The 18,586-nt window shown below is 49.0% G+C and overlaps 1 protein-coding gene across 1 annotated transcript in view; it reads left to right on the forward strand.

Moving 5' to 3' along the window:
* The first annotated feature begins 2,888 nt into the window (after window positions 1–2,888).
* Window positions 2,889–18,586, forward strand: part of LOC129708954 (C4b-binding protein-like) — a 30,205-nt gene continuing 14,507 nt past the window's right edge. Inside the window, exons 1-13 of the mRNA XM_055655045.1 lie at window positions 2,889–3,013; window positions 4,601–4,792; window positions 6,086–6,182; window positions 6,988–7,061; window positions 8,724–8,909; window positions 9,843–10,037; window positions 10,822–10,918; window positions 11,724–11,797; window positions 13,494–13,679; window positions 14,615–14,809; window positions 15,595–15,691; window positions 16,497–16,570; window positions 18,271–18,456. Of these exons, the coding sequence (XP_055511020.1) occupies window positions 2,950–3,013; window positions 4,601–4,792; window positions 6,086–6,182; window positions 6,988–7,061; window positions 8,724–8,909; window positions 9,843–10,037; window positions 10,822–10,918; window positions 11,724–11,797; window positions 13,494–13,679; window positions 14,615–14,809; window positions 15,595–15,691; window positions 16,497–16,570; window positions 18,271–18,456 (1,717 nt within the window). The 5' untranslated portion in view covers window positions 2,889–2,949. The remainder of the gene's footprint in view (window positions 3,014–4,600; window positions 4,793–6,085; window positions 6,183–6,987; window positions 7,062–8,723; window positions 8,910–9,842; window positions 10,038–10,821; window positions 10,919–11,723; window positions 11,798–13,493; window positions 13,680–14,614; window positions 14,810–15,594; window positions 15,692–16,496; window positions 16,571–18,270; window positions 18,457–18,586) is intronic.

The raw sequence follows: 18,586 nt of genomic DNA on the forward strand, positions 1-18,586 counted from the left end.
CGCGGGCCGGCGGTGGAAGCTTCTTCTTCCCCCCGGGTCCTCCACGAGGGATCCCGGGCTGTAGACGCCGCGCCAGCTGGAGTTCTGCAGACCGCGACTTCAGGCTGCCGGCTGCCCCGGGCCAGTGTAACGGAGCGCTCCCCTCCGGCGAGCCCCAGCGAGGTCTCACCCGCTCCGAGAGTCCACGCTGCGCCCGCCGCTGAAGCTCCGGGCTCGTCTCCGGGAAAGGCCGCGCCGATCCTCGATGTTACGTCACGGGGGAAGCGGCCTGAAAAAATGTCGCCTCTCCGTGGAGGAGGCGGCCGAAACGGTTTCAGATGGGTGAGGACTATGTGCTCAAAGGCCTTCATGGCAACATGAAGGGAAGAGACAAAGATGTTGCATTGTTTTAAAAGTCCCAGTGATCTGGCTAATGTTTTAAATCTTCAGCAATGAAAGTTTCCAAAGGTGATGGAGAGGCGAGATGCTGAGAGCTCTCTTATACCTGCATTAAGGAGGCAATTAAACACACCTGAGCAATTACAAACACCTGTGAAGCCATGTGTCCCAAACATTAAGGTGCCCTGAAATTGTGTGGGGGGACTATGCATAAACACAGCTGTAATTTTTACATGGTGAAACCAAAATGTATAAAAATGACCTTTAATAAAATCTGACAATGTGCATGTTAACTACATGTGATTTTTTTCTATTAAAAATCTCACATTGTGTATACAGAGGCAAATAAATAAATGATGGGTCTTTGTCCCAAACATTATGGTGGGCACTGCAAATTACAATGTACAGTCTTAAATTGTATTTGTCTCATGGTGATTTATACCATTATTCTTCAGCTCATCAACTTACATTCGCTAGTGTGGTCGGCAAGCCTTGATGTTTTGTAATTTAAGGCCCAAGCCAAAATAGCTTTGTGCAGATAACAGAATTACACAGAATTGAATCAGGAAGTAGAGGGAACGCGGTCTGTGACGCAAGCAATGGCAGGATTGTGGTTAAAGGATCAGCTCAACAATAACATTTTTAAATTCAAGCAAGTCATGGAGTTATACAGCACGGAAACAGGCCCTTCAGCCCTCCATGTCCATGCTGGCCATGATGTATACCATGGCACATCTCCAGATTCAGCGGCAGTTCCTTCCCAGCTGTTATCGGCCAACTGAATGGTCATCCCTCTAGCTAGAGAGAGGACCCAACCTCCCATCTACCTGTGTGAAGAAGGGTCTCGACCCGAAACGTCACCCATTCCTTCTCTCCAGAGATGCCGTCTGTCCCGCTGAGTTACTCCAGCTTTTTGTGTCTATCTCCCAACTACCCTTTGAACTATCTTTAATTGGACTTATTCCTGCACTAAACATGCAAGGCCAGCAGCAGCATCAAGGACCAGTCTCACCCCCGGTCACTCCCTCTCCTCCCCTCTCCCATCAGGCAAGAGGGACAGAAGTGTGAAAACGCACACCTCCAGATTCAGGGACAGTTTCTTCCCGGCTGTTAACAGGCAACTGAACCATCCTCTCACCAACTAGAGAGCGGTCCTGATCACCCATCTTCCTCATTGGAGACCTTTGAAGTATCTTTAATCGGACTTTATGCTGCACCAACCATTATATATTTTATCCTGCATCTGCACACATGGACGGATTGATGATAATTGTGTATAGTCTTTTTTGCTGACTAAACAGCATGCAACAAAATACTTTTCAATGTACCTCGGTACACATGACAATAAACTAAGCTAAATGTCCCGATCTAAGCTATCTAGTCCACTTTGCCTGCGTTTGTCCCAAATCCTTCTAGACCTTTGCTATCCATGTACCTGTCCAAGTGTCACAGGGTCATAGGTGATAGGAGCAGAATTAGGCCATTCAGCCCATCAAGTCTACTCGACCATTCAATCATGGCTGATCTATCACTCCCTCCTAACCCCATTCTCCTGCCTTCTCCCCATATGCCCGATACCCGAACTAAACAAGTATCTATCGATGCCTTAAAAATATCCACTGACTTGGCCACCACAACCGTCTGTGGCAAATAATCCCACAGATTCACCACCCTATGACTGATGACATTTCTCCTCATCTCCTTTCTAAAGGAACATCCTTTAATTCAGAGGCTGTGGCCTCTAGTCCTAGACTCTCCCACTAGTGGAAACATCCTCCCCACATCCACTCTATCCAAGCCTTTCACCATTCTGTCTGTTTCAATGAGGTCCCTCTTCAACCTTCTAAACTCCAGTGAGTACAGGCCCAGTGCCGACAAACGCTCATCACAGGTTAACGCACTCATTCCTGGGATCATTCTTGTAAACCTCCTCTGGACCCTCTCCAGAGCCGGCACATCCTTCCTCAGATATGGGAAATACTTTAAATGTTGTAGTACCTGCCTCACGTACCTTCTCTGGCAGCTTGATCGGGGTTGTGGGAGAGGGCCAGGTGTCGGGGTTACAGGTGGGCGGCAGGTGCAGGTGTATAAGAAGGAACTGCAGATGCACGTTTACACCTAAGAAAAACACAAAGTGCTGAAAACTCAGCGGGACCGGCAGCATCTCTGGAGAGAAGAATGGGTGATGTTTTGGGTCAAGATCCTTCTTCAGGAGCAGGTACCGTGTCAGCTGTCCATGGCAGTGTTCGGGTGGAGTTGGCCCAGGTGTCCAGGTGCCAGGGCCGGGGGTGAGGGTGGTGCAGGTGGGACTGGGCGGGCGCGGTTCAGGTGTCTGAGGGAGGGACGTAGATGTCGGGGCCACAGGTGTGGGCGGTGTCGGGGTCCAGGGGAGGGGCGTTGCAAGTGCGGGGGGTGCTGCAGGTGTGGGGACAGCGCAGGTGCAGGTGCGGTGGTTGGCGCAGGTGTGTCAGGTGCAGGGGGCGGGGCGGTGCTGTGTCGGGGCGGGGCGGGGGCGGGGCTGTGGCACATTTGCTGCCAAAGATCTCATAGCTGCTGCGGAGTCGCCTCGGGATGTCCTGGCTGGAGTGGCGGGCGGTGGTCGTGGTGATACTGACGGCAGCGACACGGGCGGCAGGTAGGTAGGGAGGGGTGGAGGAGAGAAGGAGAGAAAACGGTCTCACCGAGGGGGTGGATTGAACTGAAGAGTAAATGTTTTAAATGTAGAAACAAGGAGCAGTAGATGCCGGACTTTTCCAGGCACAGTGCTGGAGTAACTCAGTGGGTCGGGCAGCATCTGTGGAGAACATGGCTGGGTAAAGTTTCGGGTCTGGACGCTTCAGACGAAGTTGAAGAAGGGTCTGGACTGAACCGTTCCTTCTCTCCACAGACGCTGCCTGTCCCGCGGAGTTACTCCAGCACTTTGTGTCTATCTTTAGCAATGTTACAAAATTCTGAGATTTAAAAAATCAAGTCTTTAATTTATCCTATCAGATAAAGCATAAAAAGAAGTTTAATTTGACATCTAATTCACTTTCATATCTTCAGAAACAATCTTACTTAGATGACTTGAAATTAAAGCATATAATTAGTTAGTTACCTCATTGTAGCTAATTACAAAATTCAATTACTAGATCTAAACATCTATCCATTTTTTAATAGATTAACATTTTTTGATAGTCTAAGTGTCCAAATAACATTCACACAAGTATTCAGAATATAACATCATTTTAAAATCTCATTGTCATGGGTTTATAGGCCAAATGGAAGGAATTTAATGTTTAATACCTGTAAATTAATGGCCATTTAAATCAGCTTGCGAGTGGGATTTTCTGGAACGGGACCATTTAGAACGTTCAGATTGCGGTGAATTTATACCCCCATATCTGCAGCAAATACACTGCCGGTTCTTCAATGGGGGAAAAATCACCGTTACGCAACTTAAAATGTGAATTAAATACATCTTAAGAAACACTTTTATACATAAAAATAAACTACTTTCTTTTACCAGGTCCTCCATAAAATCCGTCCCTGTTGTCGGCATTGACGCTTCAGAAGTTGATTTTAAAATCATTTCAGCGATTAACTTGTCAGGTGAATTTAAAAAAAAACCACGCAGAACGGCCGTAGGAATGATTCTTTAGCAAAATCTTGCACTCCAACAAAATATAATTGTATTGTATATCTTTATTGTCATTTCCTGAGTGTTCACATACCCAGAGGAAACAAAAAAACGTTGCTCAACCAGTGTCCATTCAGTGTGCATTAAAAATAAATAGAAATAAAAATACATATCATGAACAAATTAACACTCTACTAAACAGCAGCGGCACGACAGTGGCTCTGCTGCAGCGTGTCCAGGTTGGTGCGCGATACTTTGGCAGGGGGCAAAGTCCGTTTAGCAGTCTTATAGCCAGCGGGAAGAAGCTGAGGAGCATCCTGCTGGTTTTGCAGCTAATGCTCCTGTACCTCTTCCCAGATGGCAGGATGGAGAATATGTGATGCGTTGGGTGGTAGGGGTCTTTGATGATGGAGATGGCTCTGCTAATTCAGGACCAGGTTGGAAAAAAAACCCGTTTTAACCCCCCCCCCCCCCCCCCCCCCCCCCCCCAAATGCGCCAAAATCGTGCACACGGCCAGTGGCAGAATTACAGCGCCGCGGAAGGTAAGTTTTGTACCATACCTACTATCTTTGAAAACTAACTTTCGTCACCGTTATAAACAGGTGAATGTGGCAAACTCCCACACTTGGAAAATGGGTCACCGAGGGATGACTTTCTCAACCAGGTGGCCTTCCCTGTGGGGACAAAGGTGACTTACACGTGTATCCCAGGCTTCATGCTGAAGCAGGGCACCTCCCCAACGATCACCTGTGAGGCAAGCTCGAGCTGGTCACCGCTGGAGACTACCTGTGAACGTAAGTGGTGTCTACCTGTGTGTTTAACTTTATCATTGGCACGTGGACTGAGGTACAGATTGGTTTTGTATGATATTCCATGTATAAGACCACAAGAGGCATAAATGCACAGAGCCTTTTACATAGAAACATAGTTGCAGGAGTTGCCTAACTCGCTGAGTTACTCCAGCACTCTGTGAAACGTCACCTATCCATGTTCTCCACAGATGCTGCCTGACCCACCCGCTGAGTTACTCCAGCACTCTGTGTCTATCTCCAATATCGAAACTGCTATTTAATTTAATGTTCTCTCTGACTTCTAAAAAAAAAACACACATGTGAAACGTTTTATTAAAATTGCAAAATTCTTTGTGGTAACACCAAAGTAAATCAACATGTTATGTTTAGTCTGTAAGTTTAGTCAAAACTAAAATAGAAAAAATAAGCAGGCATGGGGTACTGATTCTGGATGATCAGCCTTGATCGTGTTGAATGGTGGTGCTGGCTTGAAGGGCCGAATGGCCTACTTCTGCACCTATTTTCTATGTTTCTATATCCACAATGAAGGAGGCTTTTTCCACGCTGTATCTCTAAACTAAATGTTTTGCGTGGTCATATCTAGGAAGATGACTTTTAACGTAGGTTTGTGGCAAACCTTGATTAAATATAATATCGTTCAACATTTGGAGACTACAATATTTTGCCTCATTGGAGACTCGGACTATGATCAGACTTTATTGGACTTGCACTAAATGTTATTCCATTTATCCTGTATCTGTACACTGAATGGTAATCACGTATTGTCTTTCTGCTGACTGGTTGGCACACAACAAAAAGCTTTTCACTGCACCTCGCTACACGTGACAATAAACTAAACTGAACTTGTATGTTGTGTAGGAAGGAACTGCAGGTGTGGGTTTAAACATGTATTACTGTGATTTAATATTACTTCATTGGAGCCACTCTTCTATTTCCACTGTTAAAGTCTTGAATTTGTTTTCAAGCGAGAGTTAGATATAGCTCCTGGGGCTAACGGAATCAAGGATATGGGGAAAAGCAGGAACAGGGGTACTGATTGTGGATGATCAGCCATGATCATATTGAATGGCGGTGCTGGCTCGAAGGGCCGAATGGCCTACTCGTGCACCTATTTTATTTTTGTATGTTAAAGTCTTGAATTTGTGTTCTGGAACTGGGGCAACAGTGCAGTGAAAACTCCTTGTTGCAAGTTTCCAAGCGCAGTGAGATGCAATGTAACACAGCGGACTTTCGGCATGTTCTAACCCGTGGAATTCTCCACTAATTCCTCTTTAGGAAAATCCTGTGGAAGTCCTGGAGAAATCCTGAATGGACGTTACAATGCAACGGGGAACGAATTTGGAGACAAGGCTACCTTTTCCTGTGACACGGGGTGAGTGTCTGTCTGCTCTGTAGTAACTGGAGGAAGGAACTTCAGATGCTGGGTTACACCGGGTAAAGACACAAAGTGCTGGAGTAACTCAGCGAGTCAGGCAGCATCTCTGGAGAAAGTGAATGGGTGACGTTTCGGGTTTGAGACCCTTCTTCCAACAGTGTCAGGGGAGAGGGAGACACAGAGATATGGACGGGCAAGGTGTGAAAATTAGTGATCAAAAGGAACGGAGATCAGGTAAAATATAGAATAGATAATGAGTCGCCTTCCTCTAGCTAATTATCCATTCTAAATGTTCCATCTCTGGAGAACATGCTTGGAGATACCACAAGGAAACAGGCCCTTTGGCCCACATCCACGCTACTAGCAGTCATCTGTACACCAATTCTGTCGTCACCAATTAGGACATTTTACGGAAGCCAATTAACCTATAAATCTGCACGTTATCAGAATGTGGAAGGCAAACTGGAGCACATTGAGTAACCCCACTAAGGCAGAGATAGGTCGATCCTTGATTAGTACGGGTGTCGGGGGTTATGGGGAGAAGGCAGGAGAATGGGATTAGGAAGGAGAGATAGATCAGTCATGATTGCATGACAGTATATAATTGATGGGCCGAATAGCCTAGTTCTACCCCCTTCACTTATGAAATGTCACCTATCCATGTTCTCCATCATGTCAGACCCACTGAGTAACTCCAGCATTTTCTACCCAAATGTGAATCTTTGATTGGCCTTTCCTGGGATCGCTGTTATTGGCCCGTTGGTTATGGGGATTTCCCGAGCTGTTCCTTTCCCTTTTGCAGGTACAACTTGGTGGGTCGGGAAACCAGGCTGTGTGAGGACAGTGGGTGGAGCGGCCAGGTGCCTACCTGTGAAGGTGAGCTGGAGTTCCTCATCGGCAAGGGCAGGTGTCAGTGATTCCCCTCCCTAATCCTCACATCAAAGCTGGACGTGGCAGCTTCACAAGTTAGCTCTTTCCGTCCTGAGTCTTGTAGTGTGCGTTTAGAAATGTTTGTATCGTCTGCTCAACGGGAGAGGGGAGAAGAAGGAATGACCGGGGTGTGCATGGTCCTTGATTATGTGTAGATGCTGGTTTAAACGGTAGACACAAAGCTGGAGTAACTCAGCAGGACGGGCAGCATCTCTGGAGAGTAAGTACGGGTGATGATTCGGGTTGTGACCCTTCTTCAGACTTGATTATGTTGGCTGCTCTCCTGAACCATGTGTAGATGGAGTGAGGCGGGGGTGCTGGGCTGCGTGAAGCATCAAAATCTTCCTGATGTCAATCCCATTGCAACTTGCGGACATGAAATAATTTAGTTTAGAGATACGGCACGGAAACAGGCCCTTCGGCCCACCGAGTCTGCACTGACCAGGGATCCCCGCACACTAACGCTATCCTACACACACTTGGGAATTAACCTACAAACATTGCTCGTCTTTGGAGTGTGGGAGGAAACTGGAGCACCCAGAGAAAACCCACGCAGGTCTCGGGGAGAATGTACAAACTCCGTACAGACAGCACCAGTAGTCGGGATTGAACTCTGGTCCCTGGCGCTGTAAGGCAGCAACTCTACTGCTGTGCCACAATGCCGCCCTTCTGTGAGAAAGCCTGATGTTTGGAGCTGTGAATTGACACCAACATTGTTGGGGTCTCGAGAAAGGCGGTTAATGTATTCAGCAGAATATACAGTAGATCCGCTGCAGAAATGGGCGGAGGAATGGCAGATGGAGTTTAATCTGAGAAGGTGTGAAATGGGAGTTTGTCTTTGGGAGGTCGAATGAAAGGGGATAATGTACACGACTCTTAACGGCATTGTTGTACAGGGCTTGGGGTCCAAGTCCACAGCTTGCTGAAAGTGACAATGCGTGATAGTCAAGTCTAGAGTGTTTTATCGTTGTATGTCGCAGATGGAACAATGACATTCTTACTTGCAGAGTGGCAAAGAAAGTATATGGTTTGCTTTCATCAATGGTCAGTGCGTTGAGTACAAGTCTGAAGTCAGGATGCAGCTGTATGGGATTTTGGCCAGGCTGCATGTGGAGTATTGTGTACAGTTCTAGTCGCCCCCATTACAGGATGTGTTGACTTTGGAGAGGGTGCAGCCCATTAGAGGTATCATTCTGATACTTGGATTGTTTTCTCTGGGAAGATCTGATGCGGTGATAATGTAGAACCGTTTACCACCCTTGAAATATCAAACACTAGACATAGCTTTAAGGTGGGAGGGGAATGTTTACTGCACTGTTTTTACTGAGGGTGGTGGTGGAGGCAGATACCATAGTGGTGTTGAGGCTTTTGGACAGGCGCGTGGACATGGAGGGATATGGATCAAGTGCAGGCGGGTAAGTGTTGGTCCTGGCATGTTGGGCAGGGACATTGTGGGCTGAAGGGCCTGTTCCTGTAATGTCCTGTGTTCTGAACAACCTGTGGCAGTCTGGTCAGCATGTTAAAGAACACACCGCGTATGTCCATGTTGCCCCTTGCAGCGTGCTTTGTGTTTAAAGTTGTGATCTCTGACTGTTTATCTTTCCCCAGTTGTGAAATGCTCCGATGCTCCGGCCATCAGTAACGGCTCTGTTTCCGGTCGTGGTGACAGTGAGTTCTGGGAGCACGGCATGACAGCGACGTATTCCTGTAAACTTGGCTACACGCTGATCGGGCAGGCGGAGGTGACCTGCAAGGCGGACGGACAGTGGAGTTCATCGCCACCATCGTGCAGAGGTACTCGACATCACGCTCGCTGTCGCTACATGAACACTCATCTCTGGCCACTGGACAACTGGCCAGAGCCGTTCCTTCCCCTGGTGACCAGGTCGCTCTGCCATCGGTCGTCAGTGGTCAGAAGTAACGTTAGCTGATGTAGCTCCACATTGGAGATGTTGCAACTGTGTTGTGTTCTCTAGTGAACATTCTACCCCACTCCACCCTCTCCCCCATTTACCCCCCTCCCACCCTGGCCAATACTTCCTCAAGAATTTCCTGGAAACTACAATTTTCACCAATTTTTACAGATGCAATGTAGAAAACATCGTATCGGGTTTCATCACCGTGGGGTTTGGCAACAGCTCTGCCCAAGACCTCCCCCCATCCCCAGCCAACATCTTTACTTCCTCAGGGACTAACTGAGGACATTCAGCATCACCTCCCTCCCCTTCTTACACCTTGCCCGTCCACCTGTGAGTGTGAGAGGTCAAGGGGTCACCCACTTCGGGCCGGGCGTTGCCCACTCTGCCCCTTCTCCCGGGCGCTCCAGAACCAAAGACCAAGGAGGTGCCGAGTGAAGATGGTCTTTGTTGATCCGGTCGGGATTGTTGGGTTGACCGGGTGGGGCACCTCATCCCCCTGTGGATGGGGGAGGGGAGGTTGCTTTCAACCGGGGCGGGGGGAGGTCTAAATTAGGGGTGACTCAACTGGGGGGAAGAGGGGTCTCAACCATGGGAAAGGAGGTGTCAACCTCAAATAAGCTCTGAACTACTGTGTCTGTGTTGTTTACAGTGCACTATGTTTCCATATTGTGTTATGCGTCTGCTCGTAACAATATCTTTGTTCTATCTGGGACACATGACAATAAAACACTCTGGAGTCTTGAACAGAGGGGGGAGAGGGGGTCTCGACTGGTTGAACTGAAAACTAACTTTCTTCTCTTTTTAAAAGTGCCTGGATGTGGAAAGCCCCCACTTTTGGAAAACGGGTCACCGAGGGATGAAGATATTTCCCAGGACTCCTTCCCTGTGGGGTCGACTGTGACTTACAGGTGTATCCCAGGCTTCAAGCTGAAGGACGGCACCTCCCCAAAGATCACCTGTAACTCAAATTTGACCTGGTCTCCACTGCAGACTACCTGTGAACGTGAGTGCTCGACCCCTCTACCTTCTTCAATGTCATGTGGTCTGGTCACTAGGCAGGTACGGTGGGTGGGGGGTGGGGGGGCGGTTATTGAAGGGCAGGTCACAAGGGGAGGTGTGGGTCATGGGCAGAGTCACCATGGTTTAGTTTGGAAATGCAGCGTGGAAACGGGCCCACTGAGTCCACACCGACCATCGATCACCTGCTCGCACGAGTTCTGTTTTCCCCACTGTCACATCCACTCCCTACACACTAGGGGGCAATTTACAGAGGGGCCGATTAATCCACAAACCCGCACGTCTTTGAGATTGGAGAGGAAACCGGAGCACCCGGAGAAAACCCACGCAGGTCACAGGGAGAACGAGCAAACTCCACACAGACGGCACCCGAGGTCTGGATCGAACCAGGATCTCTGGTGCTATGAGGCAGCAGCTCTACCCGCTGCGCCACCATGCTCCCTCCACTCGATGTTTTCAAGAGAGTTAGATTTAGCTCTTGGGGCTAATGGAATCAAAGGATATGGGGAGAAAACAGGAAAGGGGTACTGATTGTGGATGATCAGCCATGATCATATTGAATGGCGGTGCTGGCTCGAAGGGCCGAATGGCCTACTCGTGCACCTATTTTATTTTTGTATGTTAAAGTCTTGAATTTGTGTTCTGGAACTGGGGCAACAGTGCAGTGAAAACTCCTTGTTGCAAGTTTCCAAGCGCAGTGAGATGCAATGTAACACAGCGGACTTTCGGCATGTTCTAACCCGTGGAATTCTCCACTAATTCCTCTTTAGGAAAATCCTGTGGAAGTCCTGGAGAAATCCTGAATGGACGTTACAATGCAACGGGGAACGAATTTGGAGACAAGGTTACCTTTTCCTGTGACACGGGGTGAGTGTCTGTCTGCTCTGTAGTAACTGGAGGAAGGAACTGCAGATGCTGGGTTACACCGGGTAAAGACACAAAGTGCTGGAGTAACTCAGCGAGTCAGGCAGCATCTCTGGAGAAAGTGAATGGGTGACGTTTCGGGTTTGAGACCCTTCTTCCAACAGTGTCAGGGGAGAGGGAGACACAGAGATATGGACGGGCAAGGTGTGAAAATTAGTGATCAAAAGGAACGGAGATCAGGTAAAATATAGAATAGATAATGAGTCGCCTTCCTCTAGCTAATTATCCATTCTAAATGTTCCATCTCTGGAGAACATGCTTGGAGATACCACAAGGAAACAGGCCCTTTGGCCCACATCCACACTACTAGCAGTCATCTGTAGACCAATTCTGTCGTCACCAATTAGGACATTTTACGGAAGCCAATTAACCTATAAATCTGCACGTTATCAGAATGTGGAAGGCAAACTGGAGCACATTGAGTAACCCCACTAAGGCAGAGATGGGTCGATCCTTGATTAGTACGGGTGTCGGGGGTTATGGGGTGAAGGCAGGAGAATGGGATTAGGAAGGCGAGATAGATCAGTCATGATTGCATGACAGTATATAATTGATGGGCCGAATAGCCTAGTTCTACCCCCTTCACTTATGAAATGTCACCTATCCATGTTCTCCATGATGTCAGACCCACTGAGTAACTCCTGCATTTTCTACCCAAATGTGAATCTTTGATTGGCCTTTCCTGGGATCGCTGTTATTGGCCCGTTGGTTGTGGGGATTTCCCGAGCTGTTCCTTTCCCTTTTGCAGGTACAACTTGGTGGGTCGGGACACCAGGCTGTGTGAGGACAGTGGGTGGAGCGGCCAGGTGCCTACCTGTGAAGGTGAGCTGGAGTTCCTCATCGGCAAGGGCAGGTGTCAGTGATTCCCCTCCCTAATCCTCACATCAAAGCTGGACGTGGCAGCTTCACAAGTTAGCTCTTTCCGTCCTGAGTCTTGTAGTGTGCGTTTAGAAATGTTTGTATCGTCTGCTCAACGGGAGAGGGGAGAAGAAGGAATGACCGGGGTGTGCATGGTCCTTGATTATGTGTAGATGCTGGTTTAAACGGTAGACACAAAGCTGGAGTAACTCAGCAGGACGGGCAGCATCTCTGGAGAGTAAGTACGGGTGATGATTCGGGTTGTGACCCTTCTTCAGACTTGATTATGTTGGCTGCTCTCCTGAACCATGTGTAGATGGAGTGAGGCGGGGGTGCTGGGCTGCGTGGAGCATCACAATCTTCCTGATGTCAATCCCATTGCAACTTGCGGACATGAAATAATTTAGTTTAGAGATACGACACGGAAACAGGCCCTTCGGCCCACCGAGTCTGCACTGACCAGGGATCCCCGCACAGTAACGCTATCCTACACACACTTGGGAATTAACCTACAAACATTGCACCTCTTTGGAGTGTGGGAGGAAACTGGAGCACCCAGAGAAAACCCACGCAGGTCTCGGGGAGAATGTACAAACTCCGTACAGACAGCACCAGTAGTCGGGATTGAACTCTGGTCCCTGGCGCTGTAAGGCAGCAACTCTACTGCTGTGCCACAATGCCGCCCTTCTGTGAGAAAGCCTGATGTTTGGAGCTGTGAATTGACACCAACATTGTTGGGGTCTCGAGAAAGGCTGTTAATGTATTCGGCAGAATATACAGTAGATCCGCTGCAGAAATGGGCGGAGGAATGGCAGATGGAGTTTAATCTGAGAAGGTGTGAAATGGGAGTTTGTCTTTGGGAGGTCGAATGAAAGGGGATAATGTACACGACTCTTAACGGCATTGTTGTACAGGGCTTGGGGTCCAAGTCCACAGCTTGCTGAAAGTGACAATGCGTGATAGTCAAGTCTAGAGTGTTTTATCGTCGTATGTCGCAGATGGAACAATGACATTCTTACTTGCAGAGTGGCAAAGAAAGTATATGGTTTGCTTTCATCAATGGTCAGTGCGTTGAGTACAAGTCTGAAGTCAGGATGCAGCAGTATGGGACTTTGGCCAGGCTGCATGTGGAGTATTGTGTGCAGTTCTGGTCGCCCCCATTACAGGATGTGTTGACTTTGGAGAGGGTGCAGGGGAGGTGAACCAGAATGATACGCCCATTAGAGGTATCATTCTGATACTTGGATTGTTTTCTCTGGGAAGATCTGATGCGGTGATAATGTAGACACTGAGAACCATTTACCACCCTTGAAATATCAAACACTAGACATAGCTTTAAGGTGAGAGGGGAATGTTTACTGCACTGTTTTTACTGAGGGTGGTGGTGGAGGCAGATACCATAGTGGTGTTGAGGCTTTTGGACAGGCGCGTGGACATGGAGGGATATGGATCATGTGCAGGCGGGTAAGTGTTGGTCCTGGCATGTTGGGCAGGGACATTGTGGGCTGAAGGGCCTGTTCCTGTAATGTCCTGTGTTCTGAACAACCTGTGGCAGTCTGGTCAGCATGTTAAAGAACACACCGCGTGTGTCCATGTTGCCCCCTGCAGCGTGCCCTTGTGTTTAAAGTTGTGATCTCTGACTGTGTTTATCTTTCCCCAGTTGTGAAATGCTCCGATGCTCCGGCCATCAGTAACGGCTCTGTTTCCGGTCGTGGTGACAGTGAGTTCTGGGAGCACGGCATGACAGCGACGTATTCCTGTAAACCTGGCTACACGCTGATCGGGCAGGCGGAGGTGACCTGCAAGGCGGACGGACAGTGGAGTTCATCGCCACCATCGTGCAGAGGTACTCGACATCACGCTCACTGTCGCTACGTGAACACTCATCTCTGGCCACTGGACAACTGGCCAGAGCCGTTCCTTCCCCTGGTGACCAGGTCTCTCTGCCATCGGTCGTCAGTGGTCAGAAGTAACGTTAGCTGGTGTAGCTCCACATTGGAGATGTTGCAACTGTGTTGTGTTCTCTAGTGAACATTCTACCCCACTCCACCCTCTCCCCCATTTACCCCCCTCCCACCCTGGCCAATACTTCCTCAAGAATTTCCTGAGGAAACTACAATTTTCACCAATTTTTACAGATGCAATGTAGAAAACATCGTATCGGGTTTCATCACCATGGGGTTTGGCAACAGCTCTGCCCAAGACCTCCCCCCATCCCCAGCCAACATCTTTACTTCCTCAGGGACTAACTGAGGAAATTCAGCATCACCTCCCTCCCCTTCTTACACCTTGCCCGTCCACCTGTGAGTGTGAGAGGTCAAGGGGTCACCCACTTCGGGCCGGGAGTTGCCCACTCTGCCCCTTCTCCCGGGCGCTCCAGAACCAAAGACCAAGGAGGTGCCGAGTGAAGATGGTCTTTGTTGATCCGGTCGGGATTGTTGGGTTGACCGGGTGGGGCACCTCATCCCCCTGTGGATGGGGGAGGGGAGGTTGCTCTCAACCGGGGCGCGGGGAGGTCTAAATTAGGGGTGACTCAACTGGGGGGAAGAGGGGTCTCAACCATGGGAAAGGAGGTGTCAACCTCAAATAAGCTCTGAACTACTGTGTCTGTGTTGTTTACAGTGCACTATGTTTCCATATTGTGTTATGCGTCTGCTCGTAACAATATCTTTGTTCTATCTGGGACACATGACAATAAAACACTCTGGAGTCTTGAACAGAGGGGGGAGAGGGGGTCTCGACTGGTTGAACTGAAAACTAACTTTCTTCTCTTTTTAAAAGCGCCTGGATGTGGAAAGCCCCCACATTTGGAAAACGGGTCACCGAGGGATGAACATATTTCCCAGGACTCCTTCCCTGTGGGGTCGACTGTGACTTACAGGTGTATCCCAGGCTTCAAGCTGGAGGACGGCACCTCCCCAAAGATCACCTGTAACTCAAATTTGACCTGGTCTCCACTGCAGACTACCTGTGAACGTGAGTGCTCGACCCCTCTACCTTCTTCAATGTCATGTGGTCTGGTCACTAGGCAGGTACGGTGGGTGGGGGGTGGGGGGGCGGTTATTGAAGGGCAGGTCACAAGGGGAGGTGTGGGTCATGGGCAGAGTCACCATGGTTTAGTTTGGAAATGCAGCGTGGAAACGGGCCCACTGAGTCCACACCGACCATCGATCACCTGCTCGCACGAGTTCTGTTTTCCCCCACTGTCACATCCACTCCCTACACACTAGGGGGCAATTTACAGAGGGGCCGATTAATCCACAAACCAGCACATCTTTGAGATTGGAGAGGAAACCAGAGCACCCAGAGAAAACCCACGCAGGTCACAGGGAGAACGAGCAAACTCCACACAGACGGCACCCGAGGTCTGGATCGAACCAGGATCTCTGGTGCTATGAGGCAGCAGCTCTACCCGCTGCGCCACCATGCTCCCTCCACTCGATGTTTTCAAGAGAGTTAGATTTAGCTCTTAGGGCTAATGGAATCAAAGGATATGGGGAGAAAACAGGAAAGGGGTACTGATTGTGGATGATCAGCCATGATCATATTGAATGGCGGTGCTGGCTCGAAGGGCCGAATGGCCTACTCGTGCACCTATTTTATTTTTGTATGTTAAAGTCTTGAATTTGTGTTCTGGAACTGGGGCAACAGTGCAGTGAAAACTCCTTGTTGCAAGTTTCCAAGCGCAGTGAGATGCAATGTAACACAGCGGACTTTCGGCATGTTCTAACCCGTGGAATTCTCCACTAATTCCTCTTTAGGAAAATCCTGTGGAAGTCCTGGAGAAATCCTGAATGGACGTTACAATGCAACGGGGAACAAATTTGGAGACCAGGTTACCTTCTTCTGTGATACGGGGTGAGTGTCTGTCTGCTCTGTAGTAACTGGAGGAAGGAACTGCAGATGCTGGGTTACACCGGGTAAAGACACAAAGTGCTGGAGTAACTCAGCGAGTCAGGCAGCATCTCTGGAGAAAGTGAATGGGTGACGTTTCGGGTTTGAGACCCTTCTTCCAACAGTGTCAGGGGAGAGGGAGACACAGAGATATGGATGGGCAAGGTGTGAAAATTAGTGATCAAAAGGAACGGAGATCAGGTAAAATATAGAATAGATAATGAGTCGCCTTCCTCTAGCTAATTATCCATTCTAAATGTTCCATCTCTGGAGAACATGCTTGGAGATACCACAAGGAAACAGGCCCTTTGGCCCACATCCTCGCTACTAGCAGTCATCTGTACACCAATTCTGTCGTTACCAATTAGGACATTTTACGGAAGCCAATTAACCCATAAATCTGCATGTTATCAGAATGTGGAAGGCAAACTGGAGCACATTGAGTAACCCCACTAAGGCAGAGATAGGTCGATCCTTGATTAGTACGGGTGTCGGGGGTTATGGGGAGAAGGCAGAAGAATGGGATTAGGAAGGAGAGATAGATCAGTCATGATTGCATGGCAGTATATAATTGATGGGCCGAATAGCCTAATTCTACCCCCTTCACTTATGAAATGTCACCTATCCATGTTCTCCATCATGTCAGACCCACTGAGTAACTCCTGCATTTTCTACCCAAATGTGAATCTTTGATTGGCCTTTCCTGGGATCGCTGTTATTGGCCCGTTGGTTGTGGGGATTTCCCAAGCTGTTCCTTTCCCTTTTGCAGGTACAACTTGGTGGGTCGGGACACCAGGCTGTGTGAGGACGGTGGGTGGAGCGGCCAGGTGCCTACCTGTGAAGGTGAGCTGGAGTTCCTCATCGGCAAGGGCAGGTGTCAGTGATTCCCCTCCCTAATCCTCACATCAAAGCTGGACGTGGCAGCTTCACAAGTTAGCTCTTTCCGTCCTGAGTCTTGTAGTGTGCGTTTAGAAATGTTTGTATCGTCTGCTCAACGGGAGAGGGGAGAAGAAGGAATGACCGGGGTGTGCGTGGTCCTTGATTATGTGTAGATGCTGGTTTAAACGGTAGACACAAAGCTGGAGTAACTCAGCAGGATTGGCAGCATCTCTGGAGAGTAAGTACGGGTGATGATTCGGGTTGTGACCCTTCTTCAGACTTGATTATGTTGGCTGCTCTCCTGAACCATGTGTAGATGGAGTGAGGCGGGGGTGCTGGGCTGCGTGAAGCATCAAAATCTTCCTGATGTCAATCCCATTGCAACTTGCGGACATGAAATAATTTAGTTTAGAGATACGGCACGGAAACAGGCCCTTCGGCCCACCGAGTCCGCACTGACCAGGGATCCCCGCACGCTAACGCTATCCTACACACACTTGGGAATTAACCTACAAACATTGCACCTCTTTGGAGTGTGGGAGGAAAACTGGAGCACCCAGAGAAAACCCACGCAGGTCTCGGGGAGAATGTACAAACTCCGTACAGACAGTACCCGTAGTCGGGATTGAACTCTGGTCCCTGGCGCTGTAAGGCAGCAACTCTACTGCTGTGCCACAATGCCGCCCTTCTGTGAGAAAGCCTGATGTTTGGAGCTGTGAATTGACACCAACATTGTTGGGGTCTCGAGAAAGGCTGTTAATGTATTCAGCAGAATATACAGTAGATCCGCTGCAGAAATGGGCGGAGGAATGGCAGATGGAGTTTAATCTGAGAAGGTGTGAAATGGGAGTTGGTCTTTGGGAGGTCGAATGAAAGGGGATAATGTACACGACTCTTAACGGCATTGTTGTACAGGGCTTGGGGTCCAAGTCCACAGCTTGCTGAAAGTGACAATGCGTGATAGTCAAGTCTAGAGTGTTTTATCGTCGTATGTCGTAGATGGAACAATGACATTCTTACTTGCAGAGTGGCAAAGAAAGTATATGGTTTGCTTTCATCAATGGTCGGTGCGTTGAGTACAAGTCTGAAGTCAGGATGCAGCAGTATGGGACTTTGGCCAGGCTGCATGTGGAGTATTGTGTACAGTTCTAGTCGCCCCCATTACAGGATGTGTTGACTTTGGAGAGGGTGCAGGTGAGGTGAACCAGAATGATACGCCCATTAGAGGTATCATTCTGATACTTGGATTGTTTTCTCTGGGAAGATCTGATGTGGTGATAATGTAGACACTGAGAACCATTTACCACCCTTGAAATATCAAACACTAGACATAGCTTTAAGGTGGGAGGGGAATGTTTACTGCACTGTTTTTACTGAAGGTGGTGGTGGTGGTGGAGGCAGATACCATAGTGGTGTTGAGGCTTTTGGACAGGCGCGTGGACATGGAGGGATATGGATCATGTGCAGGCGGGTAAGTGTTGGTCCTGGCATGTTGGGCAGGGACATTGTGGGCTGAAGGGCCTGTTCCTGTACTGTCCTGCGTTCTGAACAACCTGTGGCAGTCTGGTCAGCATGTTAAAGAACACACCGCGTGTGTCCATGTTGCCCCCTGCAGCGTGCTTTGTGTTTAAAGTTGTGATCTCTGACTGTTTATCTTTCCCCAGTTGTGAAATGCTCAGATGCTCCAGCCATCAGTGACGGCTCTGTTTCCGGTCGTGGTGACAGTGAGTTCTGGGAGTACGGCATGACAGCGACGTATTCCTGTAAACCTGGCTACACGCTGATCGGGCAGGCGGAGGTGACCTGCAAGGCGGACGGACAGTGGAGTTCATCGCCACCATCGTGCAGAGGTACTCGTCATCACGCTCGCTGTCGCTGGCCAGAGCCGTTCCTTCCCCTGGTGACCAGGTCTCTCTGCCATCGGCCGTCAGTGGTCAATGTAACGTTAGCTGGTGTAGCTCCACATTGGAGATGTTGCAA

The sequence above is a fragment of the Leucoraja erinacea genome, chromosome 24, assembly GCF_028641065.1.
Source record: "Leucoraja erinacea ecotype New England chromosome 24, Leri_hhj_1, whole genome shotgun sequence".
Lineage (NCBI taxonomy): Eukaryota > Metazoa > Chordata > Chondrichthyes > Rajiformes > Rajidae > Leucoraja > Leucoraja erinaceus.